The following is a 27,751-nucleotide window of genomic DNA, read 5'->3' on the forward strand; positions in this document are numbered from 1 at the left end:
CTCATTTATGGTTTGTGGGTAGAGTATGAGTTCAAAAATTGGAGACAAGTTTCTAAAAGTAATTAACACTAATTGTTCTTGTTTTTTATTTTGAAGACTAACACTGGCAAAGTGTTCAGTGTGATTGCCTCATTTGAAAATGATGTGGAAACAACAATTTATAAACATGGTGGAATTCTAAACTATGTGGCTCGAAGATTCTTATAGTAGCTACGGACTATATGGATACCTTGCATAACTGGTAATTCTGAAAATGCCTTGTGTGAACCCAGGAATCCATACTATGGAACTGCAAACAGTCCCAGTCCGCTCAAAGTTATTTCGTCCATGGATGTAGAAGATTGTGAATCATTGTAGTGACAGCAACAAGATCCTTCCTGATTTTAAATAATAATCGAATGGTGCTATTAACATTGCTAAAATCGACATACGTGTTTTGTGGCAGAAAGCTGTAAGTATGGGGGGGATATTTTATCACACCATTTTGTAAATAAAGGATGTGAAATCCAAACTGAATTGTGCTGAAGATTATTCTGTAAGAAGACTCTTCCTGCAGTTGTTTTCACTTAGTTTTGCACCTGTAAATCTGTGTACTGCTATTTGTTGGTTTAAGGGTAGCAGATGGTATGGAATGTTAGAGGCAAGAGAGATGGATTCTTCCTTGTAGTAGCTAAGAATACAGATCCGAAGGTTTTGAATTCATTATCCTTTAAATTGTGGGTTGACCAAAGAAGGTCCACACAAAGCCCAAAGAGTTCTGTAACATAGGCCGTGGCTCTCTTTACCTTCACTGTGGAGATGGTGTGCTCCATCTGATCCAGATCAAACATCACTCAGAGTAAGATGAAATATTGTACGCTGGGGATATGAAGTCTCCATGGGCCACACCTCTGTATTGAAAAATGAGGATGGCTGCAATAAGTTCTATTTCATGGAAGTAAGATGCAGCTCTGAAACTTTGGGCAAGTTCCTATGTCCCTTTGCTGTAACTGGAGCAGCATGGTTGTCCCCCTTGTGTGACACTGGGAGTTAATGTGTACTGTTTGCAACGTCGCTAACCAAAGTACTGACAAGCTGAGTTGTGAAAACCTACTTTTAAAAAATGTACTAGGCTTTTAGATTTTCTTCTTTGCTTTTAAGTGTGGCCAACAATTACTATGTTTTATTCCTCTTAAATTGCATTGTAAAGCATTACATGGCTTAGATAACCATATTGTCTTTTAAAACTTCTAATGTGTGCTCTGAATACTCTTCTCTTCCCATGACACCAGAACTCTGCTTAAGATCCCAGTTTTCTAACCAAAGCTAGCTGTTTTGGCATTGCCATTTGAGCTGCTGTAGTTTCGGTTGTGTCAGCACTTCCGTGGTAAAAGCCTATTTTCCATGAGTTTACAATTGGAAATGTACTGTCTCAGCACAGGAACTTATTTGGTTTCATTAGTTTAAAAAAAAAACATTTTACAACTTTTAAATTATAACGATTTCTAAATCACTTGTATAAATCAGAATTTCAGATTTTTTTTCCTCTTGAAGCTCTTTTCAAATTATATTTTAAAAATTGGCTTGTGATTTATTATGGTTTATATTTCCTTTTGGGAGAAAAATAATATTTATTATCATTAAGTATTCGCTAGTCCACTGCACATGCCCAGTAAATTATTTCCATAATTATGCTTCAGGATTTCTACTGCAAATAACATGTATATCAAAACTCTTAAGAGAACAATTTCAGCTTTATTGCATAGATAGGGGGTTGCATTTTAATATAAAGTACTAATTTATACTCAGGCAATAGACTGTAGTGGTCTTTCAGTAAAAAAAATATAGGGCATAAAAATACCTTTTAAGTTCTTACATGAAAATGTAATTTTTAAAAAATCCTGTTTAAACCATGTTACAGTTTTGACAAAGTCCTGAAAAGACATGGTTAAAACTGGCAAACTTGTAGCACTTTCAGGTGGTGGTAATTTTCATGACATGAGATAACAGCTGTCAAACTGAACTTTGAATTCCTTGGCTATTTCATTTTATGTCACAACCCTAGTGGCATTTAAACACCTTTGTGTGTAATATGCTTTTTGAAGAAGGAAAGGTCTTCTATACAAATTCCAAAATCCTGAGTAATCTTTTACTACATTTTACCAGCTGAGCTGTGCTTTCTTTTAGCAGAGAAAAAAAGCATTGAAAATTGCCACTGCTTAATAAATTAATGTAATACATTTAAGACAAAAACTACTCAATGAACACAGCAGTCATACAGCTAAGTATTCAAAGATTCATTTCTATCTTGGATGTTTGTAATGACAGTTGTGATTGTGGAGCAAATCTTGTTTATTGTATATAAAACTGGCCTATCTTAATCTCACTCTGTTTTTCAGCTGAGTGGTATATTTTCTCTGGGTTCAAGTGAAGGGGAATGTGTGTTCATTATTGGGGAGCAAGTGGAAATCCTGTTTGGCATAAAAGAGTTTAGTTTAAACATCTCTCTTGTCCAACTACCATTGCTTTAGTTCCGCACACAACCTCCCAACGTCTGCAGTCTTTCAGTAAAACACTTGTTGCTGCAGCAGTAAAATACTCAAGAGAAGTGATATAAGACACACCAGAAGTAAATCAATATTGTGACAGAAAATGCAATTTAACGAGACATTTATCAACCTACAGTTTTTCTAACATTAAAACAAGTAAATTCTGTTGAGGCATTCCAATGTCAGTCCTGTAGTGACTACTTTAATTCTGATGCTCTTATGCTTTAAAATCAGTGAAAGATTATTATGAATGCCTCAAAGTAAGCTTTGTTTTCATAGTTCAGGTCCTGCCATTGCTATTTCACTAGGGCCGATCCAAAGCCCATTGAAGTCAATGGGAATCTTTTCATAGACTTCAGCTGACTTTGGATCAGGTCCACAGTGCCCACAAGTTTGAAGCATGGTGAGTGCTGAGAGAAATGGCACCATAAATGCACCTATCTGTTTTGCTTGTCACAAATTAGCAAACTGCTGTAGAAATGAAGGAACTTGCTTGGCTGTCTTCCCCTGTCCCCGCGTCACGTGCATGTGATCACAGGCGTTACATAACCCTCTCTCAACACAGCAGCAGGGAAAACAAATTAATTTTGACATAGTGCTAGGATCTAGTAGTTTGACATGCAATAGCCCGATTAAATGACATCCATCTCACAGCAGTGGCAGGATACAGTCCAATTAGAGGACTCCTTTGACCACAGAAAATACAATGTTCAATAAGCTCTTTCCTGTATTTTAAAGCATAGGAGGAAAAAAATAACTGTGTGACTCCAAGCGTTAGACATATTTAACTTAGAATTTTCTCTTCAGTTTGATTTGGAAAAGAACCTTACTCTGATTTTTCTAAATGTTTTCCCCTCAAACTTTGGGATAGTGTTGATGTTTATAAATTTTACACATGCATATAGGGACATGAAACAAAATGTATATTAATCACATTTAAGCAACTGCAAATCAGTGTCTGCTGTTTAAAGCCAACAAAACAGTATAACAGTTTTAAGTTCAATAATGTTAAGTATTGTATAGAAATATTATCTTGAGACAAAGTTCATTTGCTGACAATTGTGCATAAAATGTTACTGATGTTGTAAATTATTTTTAATAAAGAAAATTGTATCACACTACTTGTATGCAACCATCTGTTTTAAAACAAATCACATAGAATGTCTTTAAAATGCCAACATAATTCCTTATAAAAAGGAGGGAAGGATATTTCTCTTAAAATTTGGGAACTGTTATACATTAAATCACTGGCAGTGCAAACTGCAACTTTTGTGTATGGAGTACTCTGCAGTGAACTGAACAGCTCAGAAGTAGTAAAAAATAAGCAAAGGACTGCTTCCCTCCCTCTCTTATGGCAAATACCTCTGAGATTCAGCTTTCCTTCTCCCTAAATTAAAGGGAGGGAACTCAGATTAAAAACTACATTTTAAAATAAATGCCTCTAGAAATAACACCTTAGAGTACCTAAAGAAAGAATTCTTAAAATCTGGTTTACTTCAGAAAATTCATGCTCTTAATTTGGAGGGGGTAGGGAGTGTTTGCATTTCTCCTTATGAGTCTTTTTTGCTTTTGTTTCTAATCAACTTCATTTTCTTGTACTCACAAACTCAATGCTGCAACACAGGTTGTAAACATTGCAGGGAATGTTTATTATTTTATTATTTAAGTTTTTCTTTGAGATTTCAAAAGCAAAAACATACCAGATTCTCTCCCTGAAGATGGGTATGCGAGTAAAATTTTAAAATATTGTTAAAGCTTGTTTTCACAAAACCTATACGTGGGGTCAAATTTGACCAGTCACTTCAACTAGACTAGATGTGTACTCTGCATTTGAACACTTTGGCACTCTAAAGGACATATCCCAGATATACGAGATGCCTGAGATTTGTTATAGGGACACCATACCAATTCACAGAATTGTCTTTGGGACTTGTGTTAATCTCGTTCATAAAGGGTACGATTTTCAAGCACTCAGTGTTGGCATTTCTTCTTCCACTGTAGTCAGCGGGAGTTGTTGAGCACTTTCAAAAATCCCAACTACATTTTTTAGCCTTTTTTCATCCCTGGGGCGAGGAGGATTTGAGACTAAGAAATTACAGAAAGCAAAATAAAGATGATTAATGATGCTTACAAAGTTTTTTTAAAATGAATTTAACTCAGGGTATTAATGTGCAAAGTGTAACAAAACTATAAAACAAATATATTTTAATATCTTTTAATTATCAATTGGGTATATGACCTTGAACACACTCCTATTGAAAATAGTATTATCCAAGCAACTTGTAACACATGGTAGTTTAAGGTTGCTTTGGCAATGAAACGTCTTTAAATGTGAAAGGGCACAATTGTAGGTCACTTACTAGTTGGATCATATTTATTACATCTCTCTTTACCTGCTAATACATCATTAAAATTTGAATCAAATATAACAATCTGCTTATTACACAGACCCTCAATTACTGAGCACATAAAAAGAAAAAAAGGTAGCCATGGTGCTGCTTATCACATCATAGTAGTCGGGCAGCTCCAGGCACCAGCATGCCACGCAAGTGCCTGGGGCAGCAAGCCGGGGGGCGCTCTGTCGGTCAGTTCAAATCCTGTTCATGACGCCAATTATGTAAGCAGGGGAATGGTCCTGCTATTGTGGGGAACTTTTCTGGCTTCTGTGCTACCCCAGTGAAGTGGGCTAGCGAAAGGATCTGAGTCCTCGCTCCCACTTCCTTTACCCAGAGGCCTCCCTGCCCTTGAGGACTCTCCTGTCTGGCAGAGTCCTTGTAACCCCAACAAAGCTGGGCCCAGGATTCCTGGGGGGCTTGACCCCCAACCCTGCTGTGGTCACCTAGGACAGGGGCTAGGGCGTCCCCACTCAGGGGTACCCTTTCTGCACTGGGCACCTCCCTGACCCACTGATTATTCCATACAATTTAAAGCAAATACAAGTTGTTTACTTAACAATTAATTTAAAGAAAAGAATAAGAATAAATGGGAACGGTTACAGGGAAACATCACCCTGCTCTGTGGCAGGGAACATCACAAACAGTGTCTCTGGAACGTCAGGGCACTTTGCAGTCTGTTCCTCGTAGGTCCCAGGTCTCCTTCTCAGGTCCTGGCTGTGCTGCTGGGATGCTGCGGGTTGGACACTTGCAATGGTGGTGACCACACACCTCCGGGCTTTGGGTGGTGGGATCCTTCTTTCCAGTACCAGCCACCCGGCAGGTTAAGGTCCCCCTCCCAGCCTGGCCTGCATGGACCCTTGGCTGGGGGTGTCTCTTTGTGCTGGGCCCTTTGCCAAGGTCCCCTCTTGGCTGGCCCCAGTTGCTCACCACACCTGGATCTCTGGCTGCAGCTCCGCTCCCAGCACAGGGTCTGCTCTCTGGGCTGTGCCTCTGGCTCTCTGGCTGCAGCTCTGGCCCCTCTGGATCTGGCCCGGCTCTGCTCTCCAGCTCAGCTTGGGCCCCTGCTTTCTCCTTAGCTCTGCCCCACTCTGACTCAGGCACATTCCTGCTCACAGGGAGGACGGGACCCACCCTGGCCTCCTGACTCCCTGATTAGCCGGCCCGCCCTGTCAATCAGGCTGACCTGGAGCATTGGCCTCTTGCCATTGTTCCTGGGGACTGTCAGTCTCAGGGTCCTGATTTGCCATCGATCCCTCCCTTTTTAGTGCTGGGAGCTAGCAACCAAAACACCCCCACTGAATGTTAGTAAGGGGGCAACAGTCCCCTTACATTCCCCCCTGCTAAAATTCTGCCACAGCCACAATATTTACACCAGTACATCCGGGCCCCATAAAAACAACATATATCCACATCATATTATATTAAAAACCCATTAACAATTACAAAAAGAACATTTAACATAGTTAACACTCCACATCTACTTCTTAATACTACACATAATATTCATCAACACACTACATAGAACCAATAACAATTATTTTTAAGTTTAACACGCAGTACACACTTATTAGACCGCTGGAACCTTCTTAAGACTGCTGGTTCATTACCCTTATTTTCTATTTTTCTGTCCTTGGGTAGTACTAGGTCAGTTTGAGGGATCTGGCCATTCTTATTAGGGTTTGGGGTTACCCCATTGGTTTTAGTCTCCTTGGGAAATTCTGCACTATGCCTCCTACGAGCCCTGGTCAGATTAATAGTCCAACGCTTTAGCTGGTCCCTATGTACTACTCTCTCAGGGCCTCCTTGTTCAGGCTGGTTAGCGTACACTGGCAGTTCGGGATTGTTGTGGGTGACCACAGTGTGGGGATTTGGCTTCCATTTGTTTTGTATTTTATTACATTTTCGGCCTTTACCACTACGAACTGGTACACAGTTACCAGATCGGATGAGAGCCCCACTGGACTTGCGGTTATAAGTCCTTTTCATACTTTGGGCTGTGTCTTTAGTTTTACTGAGAGCAACTTTCCATGCTGCTGTCAACATCACAAGTGACTGGTCTTAGCGTATACACAACGTGCCTCAGGTGGCACATGACCAGGACACACCACTGAATTTGGTGCGCTGGTTGGATCATTAGCTTTCCCGGCCTCGGCTGGGTACTGATGGGGAATGTGATGTGAACGCTGATCCGTGCCCCCAGCTGGCTGGTGAAAGATTATTAAGGAAACAGCAGAGATTTGCAACAGACTTTTGAGTCCCCAGAGTCTTCAGTCCATTTAGAAAAGGGGATGAACCTGCAAGTGCCTCAGTCTGGCTGTTAGGTATATAGCCCCCATTACTGTAGTATCATGATCGTTAATGTAGTTGTCCTCCTAATGCCCCTGGGTGGTAGGAAAGTGCTGTTATCCCCATTGTACAGAACGGAAACAGGCAGAGAGACTTAAGTAGCTTGCCCGAGGTTCTGTTATAAGAAGTCGGTAGGGGCTTAGGAAACTGAACCCATCTCTCCCAAATCCGAGGCTTTCACCCTCATTGTTTTTGCCACAGACTAATTCAGAATTGGCCTGGGAATTTCCCCTGGATTCAACACAGGGAATTTGATATCCATAAACCCATACTGCCTGCCTGTATGTTGACATTCAGGAAATGAACTTGGAGCCTTTCAGGAATCTGATAACTGACAAAATTAGGAGACTCCAGACCCATGATGAGCTACTGATGTCTGTGAGCAGGGGCCTAGTGGGGAGCCAACTATGGACACTCAAGGTGAACTGCAAAGAATGGGGCAGACAATCCCCATAAAGCTGGCGGATATTCCAATACTTAGATTTACCAAAACAGCACAAAACAGCTTCTTTATTACCTTACTGGTTACTCAGAAGTCCAAACAACACAGTTCCCTTAAAGCAGGGGTGGCCAACCTGAGGCTCTGGAGCCACATGCGGTCTTCAGAAGTTACTATGTGGCTCCTTGTATAGGCACCAACACCGGGGCTGGAGCTACAGGCGCCAACTTTCCAATGTGCCAGGGGGTGCTCACTGCTCAACCGCTGGCTCTCTGCCACAGGCCCTGCCCCCTCGCTTCAGCCTGCCATGCCCTCACTCCTCCCCCTCAGAGTCTCCTGCATGCCATGAAACAGCTGATCGGGAGGTGGGAGGGAGAAGGAGGCGGCACTGGGAGAGGTGGTGGGAGCTGATGGGGGGGCTGCTGACATATTACTGTGGCTCTTTGGCAATGTACATGGGTAAATTCTGGCTCCTCCTCAGGGTCAGGTTGGCCATTCCTGCCTTAAAGTGATCCAGTCTCAGGCCTCCATCCAGGTACCCATGTCAAATATGATATACATTTCTGTAAATCTTATTTCATCATATAAAAGAAAAGGTTCTACCAATCCCAAAGGATTGGACACATTACCTCCCAGGTTATAGAATATTTCAAATCTTACCCAAATACACACTACAGCCAATTCTTATTAACTAAACTAAAATGTATTAAAAAACAAAAGCGAGAGTATGGTTAAAAGATCAATATACATACAGACATGAGTTCAATTCACTGAGGTTGCAGATTCATAGCAAAGATGGTGAGCTTTGTCTTTGCAAAGAGTTCTTTCAGAACTAGTTCATAGGTTATAGTCCAATGTCCAAACAACACATTCAGGGCATACCAGCATAACTGGGACCTCAGTCTTGCGACTCAAACTTCCCCTGACGAAGCCTGAGCAGATCTGAGATGACAGAATCAGGACCCAAGGATCTTTAATACAATTTCATGTCTTTTGACAAGTTGGAGTTCCTCAGGGAACAAAAGGTAATTAGGATGACTTTGAAGGAGGTCCATCATCAGTACTTAGCTAAATGAATTAAGTAGGCTGTCAATTAATCACAGTTAACTCACGATTCACTAAAAAAAATTTATCATGATAAAAAAATAATCTTGATTAATCGCACTTATAACAATAGAATACCAATTGAAATTTATTAAATATTTTTGGATGTTTTTCTACTTTTTCAATATTGATTTCAATTACAACACAAAATACAAAGTGCACAGTGCTCATTTTATATTATTTTTATTACAAATATATGCACTGTAAAAGTGATAGAAATAGTATTTTTCAATTCACCTCTTCCATGTACTGAAGTGCAATCTCTTTATCATGAAAGTGTAACTTACAAATGCAGATTTGTTTTGGTTACATAACTGCACTCGAAACAGTGTAAAACTTTAGAGCCTACAAGTCCACTCAGTCCTACTTCTTATTCTGCCAGTCGCTAAGACAAACAAGTTTGTTTATATTGACTGGAGATACTGCTGCCTGCTTCTTATTTACAATGTTACCTGAAAGTGAGAACAGGTGTTCACATGGCACTTTTGCAGCCAGCGTTGCAAGGTATTTACATGCCAGATATGTTAAACATTCATATGCCCCTTCATGCTTGGGCCACAATTCCAGCGGACATGCTTCCACGCTGATGATGCTTGTTAAAAAAATAATGTGTCAATTAAATTTGTGACTGTATTCCTTGGGGGGAGAATTGTATGTCTCCTGCTCTGCTTTACCCACATTCTGCATATATATATCATGTTACAGAAGTCTCAAATGATGACCCAGCATGTTTGTTTTAAGAACACTTTCACAGCAGATTTGACAAAATGCAAAGAAGTACCAATGTGAGATTTCTAAAAATAGCTACAGCACTCGACCCAAAGTTTAAGAATTTGAAGTGCCTTCCAAAATCTGACAGAGACGAGGTGTGGAGCATGCTTTTAGAAATCTTAAAAGAGCAACACTCTGATGCGGAAACTACAGAACCCAAACCAACAAAAAAGAAAATCAACCTTCTGCTGGTGGCATCTGACTCAGATGATGAAAATGAACATGCATCAGTCCACACTGCTTTGGATCATTATCAAGCAGAACCCATTATCAGCATGGAAGCATGTAGGTGGTTGAAGCATGAAGGGACATATGAATCTTAAGCGCATCTGGCATGTAAATATCTTGCAACGCCAGCTACAACAGTGCCATGCCAACGCCTGTTCTCACTTTCAGGTGATATAAACAAGAAGCAGGCAGCATTATGTCCTGAAAATTGTAACCAACCTTGTTTGTCTGAGTGATTAGCTGACCAAGAAATAGGACTGAGTGGACCTGTAGGCTCTAAAGTTTTATATTGTTTTATTTTTGAATGCAGTTTTTATTTTCCATAATTCTACTTTTGTAAGTTCAACTTTCATGGTAGAGAGATTGCACTATGGTACTTGTATGAGGTAAATTGAAAAAATATTTTTGTTTTTTACAGTGCAAATATTTGTAATAAAAAATAAATATAAAGTGAGCACTGTACACTTTGTATTCTGTGTTGTAATTGAAATTAATATATTTGAAAATTTAGTAAACATCCAAAATATTTAAAATAAATGGTATTCTATTGTTTAACAGCGTGATTAATCGCGATTAATTTTTTTAATCACTTGACAGCCCTAGAATTAACATAAAGCCATTTGCTTGTTCCTCCACCATTCACAGCACATTTCAAAGAGAGATGAATACTGAGATATCCCGTGTTTGCAATTCATTGAAATGATAGGATGCTTTTTTACCTCTAAATTATCAGAATACAGCATAGACAGGGACTGTTTATTACATTGTCGACCCTACTCATACATATGTAAATACACAAAAACACAAGCATTATCTCCCCACATGTCTTTTGAGGGTTATTTATTTTGCAGGATGTTTAACTCCTTCTAGCCATGCATCACAATGTCACTGAATAGGAAAGACAGACTCACTGTGTGTGTTAGAAAACTACTGACACATGAGCCAGGACAACCCATATCTTCCTTGACTGATTTGTACTGCAGTAGTTCCTAGAGAGGCTTCAGCCACATTGTGCTAGGTGCTGTAAAAACAGGTATGAGTGAGTCTTTCTCCAAAGAGCTCAAAATCTACATAGACAATGCACAATAAAGGATTATTATGTCGATTTTATAGGTGGGAACTGAGCCACAGCCTGATTATGACCTGCCTCAATCAAACAGAAAATCAGCAGCACAGCCAGGAACAAGATCTCCTGAGTCCCACTCCACTGCCTTAACCACAAGATCATCCTGCCTCTACTTGGGAGCTCAGTTCAGGGCTAGCTTAGCATTTGAACAGGAACCAGTACTGTCCACCTCCAATACTTTCAGGACGATGGCTTCCCTGTGACTATGAACTGCCTTGGGAATGTTTGTTACAGGGCATTGCAATAGCACAGACAGCTGTCCCCTGCCAACAGCAGTAGCAATGCAGGCTTGTCTACGTTACCCGCTGGATTGATGGGCAGCGGGTCTAGTCTAGACACAATAAATCAAGCGCCAAGCGCTCTCCCGTTGACTCCAGTACTCCACCAGGGTGAGAGGCACAGGCGGAGTCGACGGGAGAGCACCAGCCATTGACTTACCGCAGTGAAGACGCCACGGTGATTAGATCTAATTACGGCAACTTCAGCTACGTTATTAACGTAGCTTGAAGTTGCATAATTTAGATCAATCCCCCCCACCCCCCAGTGTAGACCAGGCCTTATAGAGCCTTGCACCAGCACCTTTACAACCAACGAGTTATTCAGCCTTCGTGTAATCCATGTGATTTAGGCCTGGTCTACACTGGGGGGGATCAATCTAAGGCCTGGTCTACACTGGGGGGCGGGGGTTTGATCTAAGATACGCAACTTCAGCTACAAGAATAGCATAGCTGAAGTCGACTTACTTCATGGCCTTGTGGCGCGGGATCGACAGCCACCGCTCCCCCGTCACCCCTGCTACCGCCTCTCTCCCTGGTGGAGTTCTGGAGTCGACAGGGAGCACATTCCGGGATCAATGTATCGCGTCTGGTCTATTCATACCCTTAGGGTACGTCCATACTACCCGCCCGGGTCGGCGGGTAGCAATCGACTTCTCGGAGTTCGATATAGCACATCTCATCTAGACGCGCTATATCGAACTCCAAATGCGCTCCCGTCGACTCCGGAACTCCACCACCGCCGAGTCGACGGGGGAGCCGCGGACTTCGATCCCGCGCCGTCAGGACGGGTAAGTAGTTCGAACTAAGGTAGTTCGAGTTCAGCTACGCTATTCGCGTAGCTCAACTTGCGTACCTTAGATCGACGCCCCCCCCCTCCCCCAGTGTAGACCAGGCCTATGTTACCTAACTTCATCTAGGTGAATAACGTAGCTGAAGTCCGTGTACTTAGATCGACTTACCACAGTGTCTTCACTAGGGTGAGTTGACTGCTGCCGCTCCCCTGTCGACTCTGCCTGCACCTCTCCCGCAGCTGGGGTGCAGGAGTTGATGGGAGAGTGCTCGGGGATCGATTTATCATGGCTAGACTAGTCAGGATAAATCGATCCCCGCTGGGCGGATCGCTCCCCGTGGAGCCAGTGAGTAAGGTAGATATGAGGGTAGACAAGGCCCTTTGGGCCCTAACCCCGGTGATTAACTCGGGCTGCCCCTCGCCCAAAGGCGGGGCGCACCCAGCAGCCAATCAGACGGTTCCTTATAATCCGCCCCTGGCGAAGAGCCGCGGAGCTGGAGCTGGAGGGACTCGTCCGGCCCCAGGCGACCAGCGGAGCCCAGCGCCGTGTGCGGTAGGACTCGTTCCGCTGAAATCGGAGCCAGTCCGCTTTGCGGAGGCGGGGCGGGGCGGACGCGCTGGGAGAGGCGCAGCGTCTTTCTGCAGCAGACCCGGAAGGCTTTGCCGCTGGAAGGGGCCAGGGTCAGAATCGACGCCGCGTCCTGGCCAGCACGGCTGGTTCGTTCCGATCTGTGTCAATGCAGTTTGCTGCTAGGAGGCTGGGAAACCTGGCGCAGCGCAGCCTGTTGGGTTGCCTGACAGCGCTGGTGGGGCGTTTGGCAGGTGCGGGGCACTCGGCTGTCAGGCTGTAGTCTGAGCTGGGACGTCTCAGCTCCACTGCCAGCTGCTGTGAAAGCTGCAGCCCCGCCTGGCAGGGCAGCGGCCGCGGATTCCCGCCCCGCCGGAGAGTGTGGGGAAAGAACCAGTTTGAAAGACGGGCGTTAGCCGGTGTAAGAACAAGGGGGTCTAGAGCCCGTGTAGGCCATAGGAGACAGGCCAGGGCTGTGGCACAGGTCAGAAATGGCGCTAAAACGGCGTTTGGTTCTAATAAGATTGTTACTGGGGAGCATAGTTTGGTTGCTGTGGATGGGCCCTTGAGAAGCACTCACTCTCCTGTCCCTCCCTCTGTACCCAGATGGGTAGTAGTATGTCCCATCCCACACCAAAATGTAAAGGCAGGGGCGGCTCTAGCTTTTTTGCTGCCTCAAGCACAGCAGGGAGGCTGCCTTCGGTGGCGCGCCTGCAGGAGGTCCCCGGTCCCGCGGATTCAGCGGCGCGCCTGCACGAGAGCCACCTGTCCCGTGGCTTCAGTGTACCTGCTGCCGAATTGCCACTGAATCCGCAGGACTGGCGGAGCTCCCGCAGGCATGCCACCAAAGGCAGCTTGACTACCGCCCTCACAGTGACCACCAGGGCACCCCCTGTGGCTTGCCACCCCAGGCATGCACTTGGAGCGTTGGTGCCTGGACCCGCCCCTGTGTAAAGGATGGGGCTGCTGACTTCAACAGAGTCCAAGGTTCATCAAGCAACAAAGAGTCCTGTGGCACCTTATAGACTAACACGTGTTGGAGCATAAGCTTTCATGGGTGAATACCCACTTCGTCAGACGCAAGGTTCATCAAGGCTCTGCTGAGGTTTTGAGGAGAATTGTTTACGTAGCACTTTCAACAGAAAAACTGATAACTGGCATTGGAAAAAATGGAAAGGAACCTTTTGGGAATGGATTGGATGTTTTTAATTGTCCTGCTGTTTTGAATGTATTGTTGATATATTGGCACTTTAATATTTCTTGATCGTTAGTTGAATTTTGAAGGAAGGATTACACTTGTAAAAAAATAAGTTCACATTGGTTGAAAGGGTTACCTGATATTGGATCCGAATTTAAGAGCCGTGGATAGCATTTTGATCTCTTTTTTTCTTAGGAAATTGTTGGTACATTAGCAATATGCCAGGTGACCTTGACATTGACTGGTGATATTTTATATTTTGTGCTTATTAATTTTACTAGCTAGCATCCACTAAGTTGTTCATTTTTATGTTTTATTTCTCAACAAAAATTTTGTGTGTGTATATAAATCCGGACTGGACCGGCTTCCCCGGCGGTGATTTAAAGGGCCCAGTGCTCCAGCCGCTGCGGGGAGCCCCGGGCCCTTTAAATCACCACCGGAGCTCCTTTAAATCACCGGATTTAAAGGGCCCGGGGCTCCCCACAGCAGCTGGAGCCTCTGGCCCTTAAAATCACTGCCCAAGCTTGGCTGCCAGAGCCCCAGCAAGGATTTAACGGGACTGGGGCTCCAGCTGCTGTGGGGAGCCCTGGTCCCTTTAAATCACCGCCAGAGCACTGGCAGCGGGGCTCAGGCAGGGATTTAAAGGGCCCGGGGCTCCTCACTGCTTTACCGTGTTATATCCGAATTCGTTTTATATCGGGTCGCGTTCTAGCAGAGTAGAGGTGTGTGTAGATAGATATAGATATAGATATCCTTATCATGGAAACTGCAGCAAAGGATGAAGTGAAGTTACAAATAAGAAGCTGGAGAAGAAAGAGAGAATGCACATGGAGAATCCTGAATGGTTAAACTTTCATTAAACACAGAAGCTTTTTTCCCCCTCACTAATAAATGTATGAAGCCTTCTACCCCAGAGTTTGTTTTGTTACATTAACTTATGCCCGTATTAAATGGCAGAATACAACTGAAATCTTCTAATCTCTCTGTTTTCTCCTAGATACACAATGTCTTCTGGAAACATCCAGGAATCCCAGACATTAATTAAACCAGCATTCAGTGAAAAAGAAGCCACTGAATTAGTTGAAAGGGTATTTGGATTAAAAGTATCTGCAATCAGATCACTCCCCAGCTATGATGATCAGAATTTTCATGTTCACATTTCAAGAAGTGAGGGAACAGCAGACGGTGCTGACGAGTATGTTCTCAAAATCACCAACTGTGAAGATAGCCAGAATCCTGAACTCATTGAAGTGCAGACCCAGATCATGATGTTTTTGAATGTTGAAGGGTTTCCTTCAGCTATGCCCCATCTTACTAAAAACGGTAACATCATGTCTCTAGAATCATTAGGTGAGAGATTACAAAATCCTCCAAAAAATTACCCTCTGCTTTGTCATCCTCATGCCACCACAAGCTACCACTGAGTATCCCAAAGGATTTGTCCCAGTGATTGCAATTGGGCCACATTCTCCTCTGGTACACTTGTATAAATCTGGAGTAATGCCACTGAAATCCACACCAGCATGAGTGACCTAGAGCAGCTGCATATCTGCAACAGTTGCCCTCTTTCAGGTGCTCAGATTGCACATACAGCATTCTCTGAACTGTAGCAGTGTGTTGTAGGTACCTGTCCTACAGGTCCAGACACTGCTTCCAATCCACTGTCCCATCGAATTTTCTATTTCTAAAATATAAGCACTTAAACTTTATAGGTGAAATATCACCTCTGCTCTGGGGAGGAGAGCCTTGACCAGAAAGCTCACTGCCAGCATATCTGGTGCACTGTAGAACTGTGCTAGGAAGACCAATTGCACCTCTGCAAGTGAAATGCCAGTGCTTTCTGTCCTACACTGGCACTACCATGGTGCAGGGAGTCCCAAGGCAAGAGGCAACTTATGTGAGTCTTGCTCAGAATAAGTGCAATTGATAAAATGCTTGTGCACCCGTACAAGCACTTTTGTGTGTAGGCATGTGAAGTGTATTAAAAGAGATGTTCAGGTAATTAGGCTAAAATTCTCTTTGGTAGCTCTAGCAGGGTGTGACAAGGTGCTGGACAACAGCAGTAGTACCAGCCTTCAGATCTCTGAAGCCCCAGTTAAATTGCCCTGGAGTAAACTTGAGGGACAAAGCTGTGTGTAACTGATAGTGTGGGATGGGCTGAAGAAAACCCAGAAGACATTAGCCCAGAAAGCAAAAAAGGCACGAGAATGAAGTGCCCAGGCCAGGGGGAAGAGACAGACTGGCAGGCTTGAGAGAGCCAGAGCCAGGGGAGATCTCTCAGGGGAAAGATATCTTCTGTCTCCCCTCTCTCCTTGGCTGAGTGAGATAAGGCTTCTATGCTTGTAAATACAGAGTTGCATGAATTTGTAAAGATGATGGGGAGAATGCTGTAAATAGATTGTATATGCTGTTTGACCAGAAGAAGGTCTCTGAGCATAGGTGCTGGAACTAGGGGTTCAGAGGTGCTGCTGCACCCCCTGGCTTGAAGTAGTAATAACAACCCAAATCCATGTTTTCCATCTTCAGCACCCTCACTATAAAAATTGTTCCAGCACTACTGTCTCGGAGCAGTTTATGCCTAGAAAAAAGACAGGAGTAGAATGATGCCTTGTCACACAGGGTCATAGCATGGTTTAACAGAGAACTGTGAATTCTCCAAAGGAATTTCTGCACATATTAATTCTCATTTTTCAGTTAACTTCCATTTTTGTATTTGCTTTCTGCAAATGTTCTAATGTGTTTCTGGCAGGACTGTTTGTAGAAACAGCAAATATTGCAGTGAAGGAATCACCAACAAGGAATTTGGAATTCACACTCATGAGTATTCAGACCAGAAACTTAAGCCTATAGGCTATCCTCATCCATTAAGGGAACAGAAACATGCCATGTGACCTAGGTGGTCAGTCAAAATAACTTGAACTTCAAATAGTGAATGCATCAAACTGCTCACAAATAGAAACAGAACAGAAAAAGACTTAGCTATAAAAATTATTCAGAAAATACATTCAGATTAATAGATGTGAGAAAATGCTGATCTACTTGCAGGTAAATCGCAAACAAAAAAAAGGCAAACGTCATTAAATAAATCTTATTACAAGTTATTTCCCCAGCTCCATGGTTTGGGGATGTAGTTTCAAACACAGTTCAGACCCATCTACAATGCAAGAACATGCATGGTGGGAGAATACTCTATTGAACCTGGTTCCCTCAACACTGTAATTTCAATACGGTAACCAGGGCCATTGAGACTCATCACTCTGATAGAGAAACCTATTATTTTAGGTTCTCTTTAGGCCCACTGCAATAATGCAAAGTCTGACATTGGTGTTGGATCAAGCTCTTTGTGCGCATGAAAGGGGAACCTTCCCAAGGTGTGTCACTCTCGTACATAAAGGCAAGGAATTTCACTTACACTCCACATGCGCTGAGCGTTAGCCTTTCCTAATGTCACCTAGTAAATCTGTTCTTTGAATTGTCTCTTTTTGAGCTGAGTTTGATTTCGTTTATAATGGGAGAAACCTCCTTGTCCTTGCACACAACGATCTTCAATGGAGTGTATTGAAATGATTCACACTCTATCTCTTTGCCTATTAGGTACTGGCTCTGTGACAAAAAAGTACATGGTGAGACTGCTGACCTACCTCCCAGGCATGACCGTGGCAACAATCTCTACAAATCCTCACATTTTATATGAGATTGGGAAACTAGCTGCCAGATTGGATAAAACTCTCACAGAGGTGGGACTTTTTGTTCTCAGCATGCAAGTGGGAGTGATCTGTTCCCACCTAGTATTTTATGCACTTCATAACACGTATAACTAGCGACATCTCACAGTAACATCAGAGCCATTCACAAGTCCTGCAGCTTCAGAGCTACCTGCAAACACCGCCTGAACACCGCAGACATAGATTACTCAACACACAACAGTGCTCTTGTGTGTGGCTCTGTAGTACGTAACTATGCCCTAGCCATGGCTTCCGTTATTCTTTCCAGGCTTGAAAAGAGAACACAACCACGTTGTTAAGTACTACAAATCTGCGTCCACTTAGGACTTCACTTTTTTCACTGTGTTTTGTATTGTGACCAACTGGAATGCCTCAGTGAACCAGGGTTAGAATTCAGAGTAGCAGCCGTGTTAGTCTGTATCCGCAAAAAGAACAGGAGTACTTGTGGCACCTTAGAGACTAGCAAATTGATTTCAGCATAAGTTTTTGTGGGCTGCAGTCCGATGAAGTGGGGCTGTAGCCCACGAAAGCTTATGCTCAAATAAATTTGCTAGTCTCTAAGGTGCCACAAGTACTCCTGTTCTTTTTTCAGGCTTAGAATGTGGATTTTCCTGCTTGGACTGAGCTGTCTCCTCTGCCAGCTGCCTTCACCTCAAATAGCTTGTGGTTCCTATGGCTGCTCTGTTTTATGCCGGAACTGGTGCAGTGCAGCCCAGCCCAGAGAACAGGGGAGCAGTATCTAGCTTCCCCCAATCTTGTGTTGAATGGATCTCGAATGCAAGATTGAATCTAGTCCTTAGCCTTCAGCCATGTTCCTCAGCACATATAATAGTGGATTATATTAGACAAGGTCCCCAAACCCACCCGTGGCTTTACTGTTTAACAGCATGTCTGCCCATTATTTTACCTTATACTTTAGGGGACATGTGATGCTCTTGTGGTTAAAGCACATAACTGGGAGTCTAAAGATTGGGGTTCTATTACCAGCTCTTCCACAGACTTAGTGTGATCTTGGTCAAATTACTTCACTTCCCTGTCCCTCTCAGTAAAATGGAGAGAGTGCTTCCCGCACACAAGAGCTATGAAGCTGAATATATAGATGTGTGTAAAGTTCTTTGAGATCCTTGAATGGAAGGCACTATAGAAATGCAAAAGACTTCATAACAATGCACACAAACAATACAAGTGAAATTCTGGCCCCTTTACATAGGGTTAAAGGGCCAGAGCACTATTAAGGGGTCCGAAAAGCCTCAATTCTGGTGGGGGGATGATTTCCCTGGCAGAATCACTGCAGCAGGCAATGATGAGGCTGCTTGTGAGGACCCTCTGGCATGTAGGGGGGAGAGGGGCGGTGCTTCAGAATCCAGTAGTGTGGAGATTCTGGACAATGCTGCATCCTACAGGGAAAGGCTGTCTGCCTTATTGCAGGGCCTCTACAACCCCTGGGGCAATCCAGGACCAGGAGGATACAAAGGTGGCTTAAAGCTACCATAGACCCCCTACTGCATGGGCTGCACATTTTAGGCTGTGCCTCACAGAATCTTGCCCTATATGTCTTTCTTACTAATAGAGACACAAGGTGGGTGAGGTAATATTGTTTATTGGACCAGCTTCTGTTAGTGAGAGAGACAAGCTTTTGAGCCACACAGCTCTTCTTAGTCCTATTCTTCACAGAAGTTGGTCCAATAAAAGACATCACCTCACCCACTTTGACTCTAGTATCCTAGGACCAACACGGCTGCAACTACAGTTATTTGCCTTCTCCCTCTGGCTATTGTCTGTAATTTTGTTGACGGTGTAAAGGAAATGTGTGCATTCCCAGTTTTAGATGTACTTTTATGACGGAGTCACAGTATTTTCAAGCACATTTCATTGTGTATTCAAAGTGAGGAATATTTTTTCTCTTTGAACTTTCAAAATGCTGAACAGAGCAAAAGTGATGGTGTCTGGTCTTTAATGTGATTCCAGCAGGTCAGCTATTTTCAATTTTGATATGTCCTGAATTAGTGGAGAGTGGATTAGGCAGGAGCGATTCATGTCTAATGTGTGACGCAGCGGCTCAGGGAGCAGTCATTTTGCGACACCACATGAAAAATTCACTTCACCTCCAAATAGCCTTCCCTTCCCTTCTCCACCCCCTTAACCTCCTCTCCCTCACTTAAACTAAAAATTCTTCCTTCTCTTCTTTCCTCCCAGTAGAGAGAGGTTCAGGCAAAATCACTTATGGCCAGCTAATGAGAACATCCTTACTTTGCTCTTGTTCATCAATTTAATTTGGCTTTCAGCTGAAAAATACCTATAGGAAGGACTGTGAATGTGAAGGTATGTCTGCTCTGCACTCAGGAGGTGTGATAGTTGCACATGTTGGCAGTTCCAAGTTACCTTGCTAAAAATAGCAGTGAAGTGCAGCGGCATGGGTTAGCTGTTAATATGTACTCAGGTGGGTACATATGTTGCTGCGATTTCACTGCCATTTTTAGCAAGCTAGGTCAATCAGAGCTAGCTTGCAGAGACAGTGCTGCCCCATTGGGGTCCCTAAGCAGGATTTTTTGGGGGGACCTCCCACACATAATAAAAAGCAAATAGGGGGCCCTCATTGAGCTGCCCGGGTCTGCTTATGCCTAGCGCCAGCTCTGCTAGCTTAGGTATGGCTGCATGAACTGCAGTCAGACCTCCCGATCGTGACATAGATGTACCTTAACTGGCTATATGCCAGCATGATGGAGTATATACATTTCTTCAGCAACATACCTTCCTACTTGTGATCTCGTCCAATTCCCCTTAACTACACCGAAGAATCATTAGCCATAACTACACCTGGCAATAAGAACAAAAGAGAATCTCCCGCTATTCTTTAAAATCCCTTTTAAATTGAATGTGTTTGCTGATGATTAGTGCACTGTTCTATGGAGTTCATTGCAGCTCTGGAGGCCAAAAAACTTTCAGACCCAGTGTGCCCCACGGTTGTGCTAGACCTTTTTCAGAGGGGGCAGATAAAAACTCTGATCTAAATGCCTCTGGACTTTGTGAGAATTTGGATCTGAATCCAAACTTTGCAGCTCATGAGCCAGCCATCCTTAGGGATTTTAACAGCTAGTGACTGGGACTATGTACATTTGCAGCCTGAAAATCGCTTTCATTCATTATTACAGCTATATCAGGCGCTGCCCAGTGCATGAGAGATGATTTAAGAGATGGTCTCTGAAGGTATTGGAACAGAGGCATGCTCTTTTTGTGAGTGAATAAAGTTAACACGCAGGACAATACTGTTAGAGAGGAAGGATGGTGCAGTGGATAGGACATCAGGAGACCTGAGTTCAGTTCCTTGCTCTGGCACAGACTTCCCGTGTGACTTTGAGAAAGCCACTTTTATTCTCTCTCTGCCTCTGTTCCCCATCTGTAAGATGAGGATAATAGTACTTCCTTACCTCACAAAGGTTTTGTAAGGATTAAATACATTAACAATGGTGAGGTTCTCAGATACTGGTAACAGGAGCCATAAAAGTACCCAAGGGCTGGTCTACACGGGGGGATCGATCTAAGATACGCAACTTCAGCTACGCTATTCGTGTAGCTGAAGTCAAAGTATCTTAGTTAGACTTACCTGGCCGTCCTCATGGCAGCGAGTCGACTGCCGCGGCTCCCCCGTTGATGCTGCTTACTCCTCCTACCAAGGTGGAGTATGGGCGTCGATTCATGGATCGATTTATCGCATCCAGACGAGACGCGATAAATTGATCCCCGATAGATCGATTACTACCCTCCGATCCGGCGGGTAGTGTAGACGTACCCTCAGATAGGTAGATCTATATGGATTAAATATATATATATACTCAAGGAAAACTGGACAGAATCAGCCTATTGTGTCTGTCTGCAGCTCCTTTCTCTATTAGTGCTAACCTCCCAACGATTGTCTTCAGAGCCAGAGTTCAGCTATGGGATCTTAGCCATGCCCATAATTAGCATAACCCTTCATGTAGGAAGAGCTTCTTCTATTAATAGATTGTCCTCCATAATAGAATTGCTGCTTGACCTTAACTGCTCTGTGGCTCATCTGCAAAATGGAGATACTATTGCCTACTAATGGGTGTTGTGAGGCTGATTTCATTAACATTTGTGCTGTGCTTTGAGATCCTCACAGGGAAGGTGCTAAAGAAGGGCAAGGTAGTATTACTGTTATTTATTTATTATGTGAAGTGGACATCCCAGAAGCTCAACTGGCTGAATTTTTTGAAAATTCCTTTTTTACCTGACTCTTTTTATAGTAACCATTTGAACCATGACCAGTTTGCACTGGTACAGATTGGTACACTTGTAACAGAACAGTTGTGCTTAATATGCAGACATTTGTGACAATTCCCTTAATGTGCTGTTTCCAGTCAAATAAATTTTAAACTGGATGGAAAGCAAAGTAAGGTCTTCCTTTCATCTTTGATTAAACAAAGTAACGAAGGCCAATAAATCAGCTAGTAATTGCATTTCTGTTACATAAGAGAACTTTGTGCTATGTAGTACTTTTCATTAACCTCTGCTTCTCATTTTCTGGTTACAGACTTCAGATAATTGTGCTACTGAAATTTGAATGCCAGTGTTACTAACCATGCTTTTAAATGTTAAGTGCATTTATCAGTGTGGGAAAGATAATTTAGTGTTACAAGAGTCCATGGTGTTAAAATGCAATGCGGTTGAAATAATTTAAATAGACAAGCTGCTCTCAGAATATACATACATTACATTATCTGAAGAGAGAGAGAGAAGTATATGATTAACTTTAATGGAGAATGGGGAAAAATCCATATGCCCTATATAACTTCAGTTATACAGTTTCATTTATTTAAAAGGAATAACCTTCTTCTTGTCACTTGAGACACACAAAATCTAAGATTACTATAGCTGACAGATAGTAGAGAAAAATAATTTCCTTTTTTTCCCCCCAGTTAGTTTCCATGTACATTTGACAGCACTTTGTGTATAGTAAGTTTCACTGTTTCCCCATTAGATCCTCTGTTTGCCTATGTGGGTCTTACAGGGGAGAGAAAAACATTTTTAAAATAGCAACATGTTATGGTAAAACCATAAACATTAGCAGGGGATACTCATAGGAAGGTATAGAACCTGAATAACGTATCACTTGTATTTTAAAACTGAGTAGACTTCACATTAATGGTGTCCGTCTCTCCTGAACAGCTGACATTGCCTGTTATATAGAAGGTTAAAACTGCAATATTTGATCACCGAGTGGCATTGTTCTTACTAGTGCAGTGCTTCTTAACTGCATCGGAGATGCTGTAATAGTATGTAATCACATTTTAGTTTTGAGGCAGTATCCTGTTCATTATCTTATCTGTGATTTTCATCCATACTTCTATTTTCAACTATCCCAAACCAAATAAACTATATCAAACCAACCTGGGGCTAGATTTGCCACTGCAGTGTGCTTTTGCACTGCACCACTGGCAGAATCTGCCCCTAAAACCAGCTTAGCCAAGCCAACCCAAGGAGATTGTGCCAATATAAGAGAGGCAAAAATTAAGAAAGGCACTGGTATGCCTCTCCTCCTCTATGCTGCTTTCAGAAATTACCTGTGCATGTGCAAGAGAGAGAATGGCTTAGTGGCCTAAAGATTAAGTTTGAAATACCTAGATTCCCTGGATACACAGGGTCAAATCAGAGTACAGTCAACTTGGCTGTTCATCTTTTCCAAGTAAATAAAACGAGATGCAGTTAGTTTACTGCATGCAGATCTTATGGGTGAGTGTCTGCCTGTGTTGAATGGACATTAATGGTCCCATGATACTTTTTATAAGCCTAGAGCTTTGCTCCATTATCATTGGCCCAAGTTTCCTATCCCTTGCACTGTTGTGCAGTATGCTGAGAGCCAGCTGGTTGGCAGACTGTGTCCCAGAAGTGGTTGCATTTAAGTGCTCAGATTGTATCTACTTTTAGTAAATACCTTCAGGCCTCTTTTATACTTTGGCAGCAGTTGTATGTATAGCTTGTTGTGCCCAAAAAGTGTTATTGGATGTATGCAATTTGAGAGGCGCTGTGGGATTCTTACAGATTAAAGTTTCTACGTGTATGTAAGCTTTTATCATCACCAGCACTATAATATTTTAAAGAATGATGAATTGCTTAAATTAATCTTTGTTACTGAAAGATGTGGGTGGGTATCAATGTACTGAAACCAATCATCTTCCAGGACACTGTTGGTATTGTTTCCCTGAGCAGCTAGTCAAATTTTGGGATACTGGGGATGTTCCTGGTGAAAGTAGAAATTATGGAGTCTGGTATTTTCTTTGATGCAATCTTATGTATTTACAAGAAATGTACCAAATCCTGCTTTTCCAAATGCAGGAGGAACCAAAAACAAAAAGAGGAGTTTCTTATTTTACTGCCCAAGCCCCTTTAGCCAACAGCCCCAAAAGCCCTCTCTCTAGCTTTTTCCAGGATGACACTGTGCTCAGATGCTACTGCTCGGCTTTTTTGCTTTTTTCCTCTGTCCCTCTCCCTGTTCTTGTCTGTCCTCAGTTTCTGTGTTCTCTGCTTCTCTCTTTTTAGGTGTGTTTCCCTTAGGTGTTTCTTACAACTATCTTAAGGGAAGGATTTTCACACTTCAGCTTGAATGAGGCTTTAATTTCAGACCATCACAAGGTTTCACATGGTATGAAATGACTGTCAAAGCAAAGCCCCCTCTCCATGGACTTGATCCAAAGCCCATTAAAATCAATGCATTCCAACTGACTTTAATGAGCATTGGATCAGGCCACTTCTTCACTGTAGCAGAGCTATTGTATACAATCTTTTTTTCTTGTGTTTTCCTTAAGAAATTCCATCATCCATCAATAAAAAGTCTGCATCGAGGGAAGTTCATTTGGAACTTGGCAAATGTTCCTCTTCTAGAGCAGTATATTCATGCCCTGGGCCAGAATAGTTATCGTGAAGTTGTGGAGCAAGTTATTCAGCAGTTCAAAGATAAAATAGTACCCAAGCTAAGGAATTTTCGAGCCTGTGAGTATTTTTAATGCAATTATACTGTAATGTAATGTAAGAAATTTTTAAAAGGGAATGTGTTTGTAAGAGGTGGCAAATTCAAGGCACTGTAGGCATAAATTATTTACTTTATCCACAGGATGTACAAATTTCCCCACAATGCACCATGAGCATGCCACAGAAACAGGACTGGGAGGGAATCATCTTAAAGAATGAAAGGGGAGTTCAGTCTCAGGGCTTGACTACACTGGCACTTTACAGTGCTACAACTTTCTTGCTTGGGGTGTGAAAAAACACCCCCTGAGCACTGCAAGTTGCAGCACTGTAACATGCCAGTATAGACAGTGCACCAGCGCTGGGAGCTACATCCCTCATGGAGGTGGGGTTTATTTAGCGCCACGACTACACAAGCCATGTTAAAGGGCTGCTGTGGCAGCACTTTAACGTTGCCAGTGTAGACAAGTCCTCTGAGACTGCCACCTACAGTGAAGGTCTTCATTATGTAGACACCAAATGGTAGAAACAGGCAGAGACTACTAACTCATTTAATATAGGCCACTGGACAGCTATCAGATAGCAATGTCTTTGAAGCCCTCTGTGCGATCCCTTGCATTTGGAATACACTTAGCATATTGTGGGTGTTGCCACAAGCTAAATAATAAATCATCACAATCCCATTGCCAGTTGGCATCTAGTCACCTATTATATAGGATTAATGAAGCTAAGGTTCTTATTAGGAAGCAGTGAGACCAAGCAAGGCATGATGGGTTACAGGAATATTGTCATGTTTTGTTTTGTTATAAGATAGATCAGTATATATATCCATTTACACTCCGAGTATTCACATATGATGAGGAAATCAAGTGCATATTTTCAGTGTGATTTTCTTAAAAGAATGAAAAAAGCCAGAGGAAAGTTTCTTCTGTTTATTATTTATACATAATACTGTTCCCATTTTTTTTTCATTTAGGTATCAATCATGGGGACCTCAATGACCACAATATCTTATTAGATTCCAACACTGCTTCACCAGAGAATCCACAATATAGAGTGTCTGGTATTTTGGACTTTAGTGACATGAGCTATGGTTACTATGTATTTGAATTAGCAATAACTATCATGTACATGATGATTGAGAGCAAGGATCCTCTCAGTGTTGGAGGGCATGTTCTTGCAGGGTTTGAAAGCATTGTACCATTGACAACAGAGGAGAGAGATGCCCTGTTTCTCTTGGTGAGTGGTAGATTTTCTCAGTCACTTGTAATAGCCTCATACACTTCCCTCTTGTATCCTGAGAACAAAGAATACCTAATGATCACAGCAAAAACTGGATGGAAGCACTTATTAAGAATGTTTGAGGTGGGCCAAGAAGCTGTAGAGAAGATTTGGTTTGAGACTGCAAAAGCATATATGAACAATGAACCTGTGTAGCTTTCATATCTTTATTACAGACACAAATGTTCATATACTTACAAGTAAAGATGCACCTAACAATTTATGTAATTGTACAATTTGTATTCACTACATTCTAAAAAGTAATTTAAAGATAAAATAATGCATTGTGAATGTTTTCAGAGATGTATCACTGGCTCTTAAGACAATGATTTTTTTTAAAAACTACAAGGTGTCTGCTCATGTTCAGTTACCAGGGTGGTACATGCACACTGAATACTTACACACCCAAACAGCCAGTCATGTATATGCCTAGAGACACTTGGCTTGCTAAATGTGCATTGAAATTGTACATTTTTTCACAGGTAATTGCCCGTGTACAGTTTAGAAAATTGGGCTCAACATTGTTACCTAGCAGCTCTGTGTTCTTGGGGAACCAGGGCACAGTACCAAGCCTGTCTGACTCATGGAAGACCTCCCCCCTTCCCCCCCCCCCGCCTCTGCTTGAACCAAAACCGATCAGAAGAAAGACTTACAAAAAGCAATGAAAAGGCAGTGGGAGGCACACCTAAACCGCTGGGATAAGGGTGACAGGATTAAGGAAACTCCCCTAGCCCCATTTGCATCCAAGATGGGACAAGGAAGCATCTCTATTGGCATACAGAATGGAGAACAGAGATTCCAAGGCAAGAACCACACAGAACTCTGGGCCCAGAAAATCAGGGAAACCCTGCATCATGGGAATCTCTGCTCCAGATGTTAACGAACCCACACCTGCACACACCCAGCTCAGCAGTTATCAGACCAATTCTAGTATTGGTATCCAAAATAGTGAAGCTCCCTAATTGCATTGTGAGCTCCCTCCCAGGAACACGGCCCATAGTCAGAAATGATCAGCTCCCTTTGTCTAGCCTGAACAAAATGACTTTGGTATACTCCCTTGAGCCATCAATTTACACATAAACAAATCTAGTGTTCTCCCTTGAACCATTGCTGTTTCTCTACAAAAACCCCTACCCATGCTCAAGTAAGTGTTCTGATGCCTGGATCCAAAATCTGCATCAGTTCCATTGGGACTTCATCTTCTCCTGACTGATTGTGCTGGGGCCTCTGCCTGTCTCCAGCACTACAGACCCTCAACTACCGCCAGCATCTGGGACCCCTGATCGATTCAAGCTTCACGGTGTGGTGAGAACCCATCTCTGTCTCTCTCTTGGTTAAGCCTTCTGACCCTGACTTGTGAGATTAGTTATAATTTTCGAAACCTGACTTTTATAATCAAATTTAAGTTAGATTTAATATTATAACTGTTTGTTTGGTTCCCCTATGGTTATTACCTGGCAATAAATAACTTTCATAATTAAGCTGGTTGCTTCTCTCTCTCTCTCTCCCCGTCTTGGGTGTTTTTTGGTTTCCTCATTCGCTCTGCAGCAACGCTCCTCGTACCTAAGCTAAAAGATCCCTGCAGCACCCAAAAACCAAGGGCCTATGAGGGTGGCAACTTGGAAGTGCTGTTTGACCCAGCCTACTGAGTCCAGGGACATATTAGGGGTCAGTGCTGATTAACCCAGTCCTCTCAGTTAATGTGTGTGTTCGTCTGATTCTGAGGCTGGAAGAACCCAGCCCTGGGGAACCTAGGTCCTGCAGGGAACTTGCAGCAGGGAGAAGTAGAGCTCCATATGAGAACACAAATGACACAAGCACTTCATTGATAGAAGTACAGAATCCCCCCCCCCTGCCCAAAGAGTAACCCTAATAAATGAGCCTACCCCAAAGTAACAGACAAAGTTGGTAACAACATGTCTCTACTCCAGTTTTGGGCCACCACTACAGAAAGGATGTGGACAAATTGGTGAGAGTCCAGCAGAGGGT

General features: G+C 42.9%; 2 protein-coding genes across 11 annotated transcripts in view; both read left to right on the forward strand.

The window, feature by feature from the left end:
• The window catches only part of IREB2 (iron responsive element binding protein 2), a 37,188-nt gene extending 33,542 nt beyond the window's left edge, over positions 1 to 3,646 (forward strand). For all 3 annotated transcript variants that reach the window (XM_039491010.1, XM_039491009.1, XM_039491011.1), the window contains exon 22: positions 97 to 3,646. In XM_039491010.1, coding sequence (XP_039346944.1) covers positions 97 to 207 — 111 coding nt within the window. In that variant the 3' untranslated portion in view covers positions 208 to 3,646. The remainder of the gene's footprint in view (positions 1 to 96) is intronic.
• An 8,691-nt stretch (positions 3,647 to 12,337) lies between these two features.
• Positions 12,338 to 27,165, forward strand: HYKK (hydroxylysine kinase). Of its 8 annotated transcripts, none has more exons than XM_039493420.1 (6): positions 12,368 to 12,559; positions 13,968 to 13,992; positions 14,769 to 15,122; positions 17,367 to 17,509; positions 24,322 to 24,505; positions 25,458 to 27,163. In XM_039493420.1, exons 3-6 carry the CDS (start codon positions 14,777 to 14,779, stop codon positions 25,916 to 25,918), a joined length of 1,134 nt encoding a protein of 377 aa, XP_039349354.1. In that variant the 5' UTR covers positions 12,368 to 12,559; positions 13,968 to 13,992; positions 14,769 to 14,776; the 3' UTR covers positions 25,919 to 27,163. The 8 variants fall into 8 exon arrangements, with proteins under 8 accessions (XP_039349359.1, XP_039349354.1, XP_039349360.1 ...); XM_039493422.1 differs by lacking the exon at positions 12,368 to 12,559 and adding an exon at positions 12,622 to 12,723; XM_039493425.1 differs by lacking the exons at positions 12,368 to 12,559; positions 13,968 to 13,992 and adding an exon at positions 12,338 to 12,361 and having other exon boundaries at positions 14,770 to 15,122.
• Positions 27,166 to 27,751: the final 586 nt, after the last annotated feature.

The sequence above is a fragment of the Mauremys reevesii genome, linkage group 10 (assembly GCF_016161935.1).
Source record: "Mauremys reevesii isolate NIE-2019 linkage group 10, ASM1616193v1, whole genome shotgun sequence".
Classification (NCBI taxonomy): domain Eukaryota; kingdom Metazoa; phylum Chordata; order Testudines; family Geoemydidae; genus Mauremys; species Mauremys reevesii.

Coding starts and splice junctions, on each gene's coding strand:
- HYKK (XM_039493425.1), top strand. CDS start 14,777: ATGTCTTCTGGAAACATCCAGGAATCCCAGACATTAATTAAACCAGCA. Junction 15,123..17,366: donor CATGTCTCTAGAATCATTAG/GTGAGAGATTAC, acceptor TTTGCCTATTAG/GTACTGGCTCTGTGACAAAA. Junction 24,506..25,457: donor GCTAAGGAATTTTCGAGCCT/GTGAGTATTTTT, acceptor TTTTTCATTTAG/GTATCAATCATGGGGACCTC.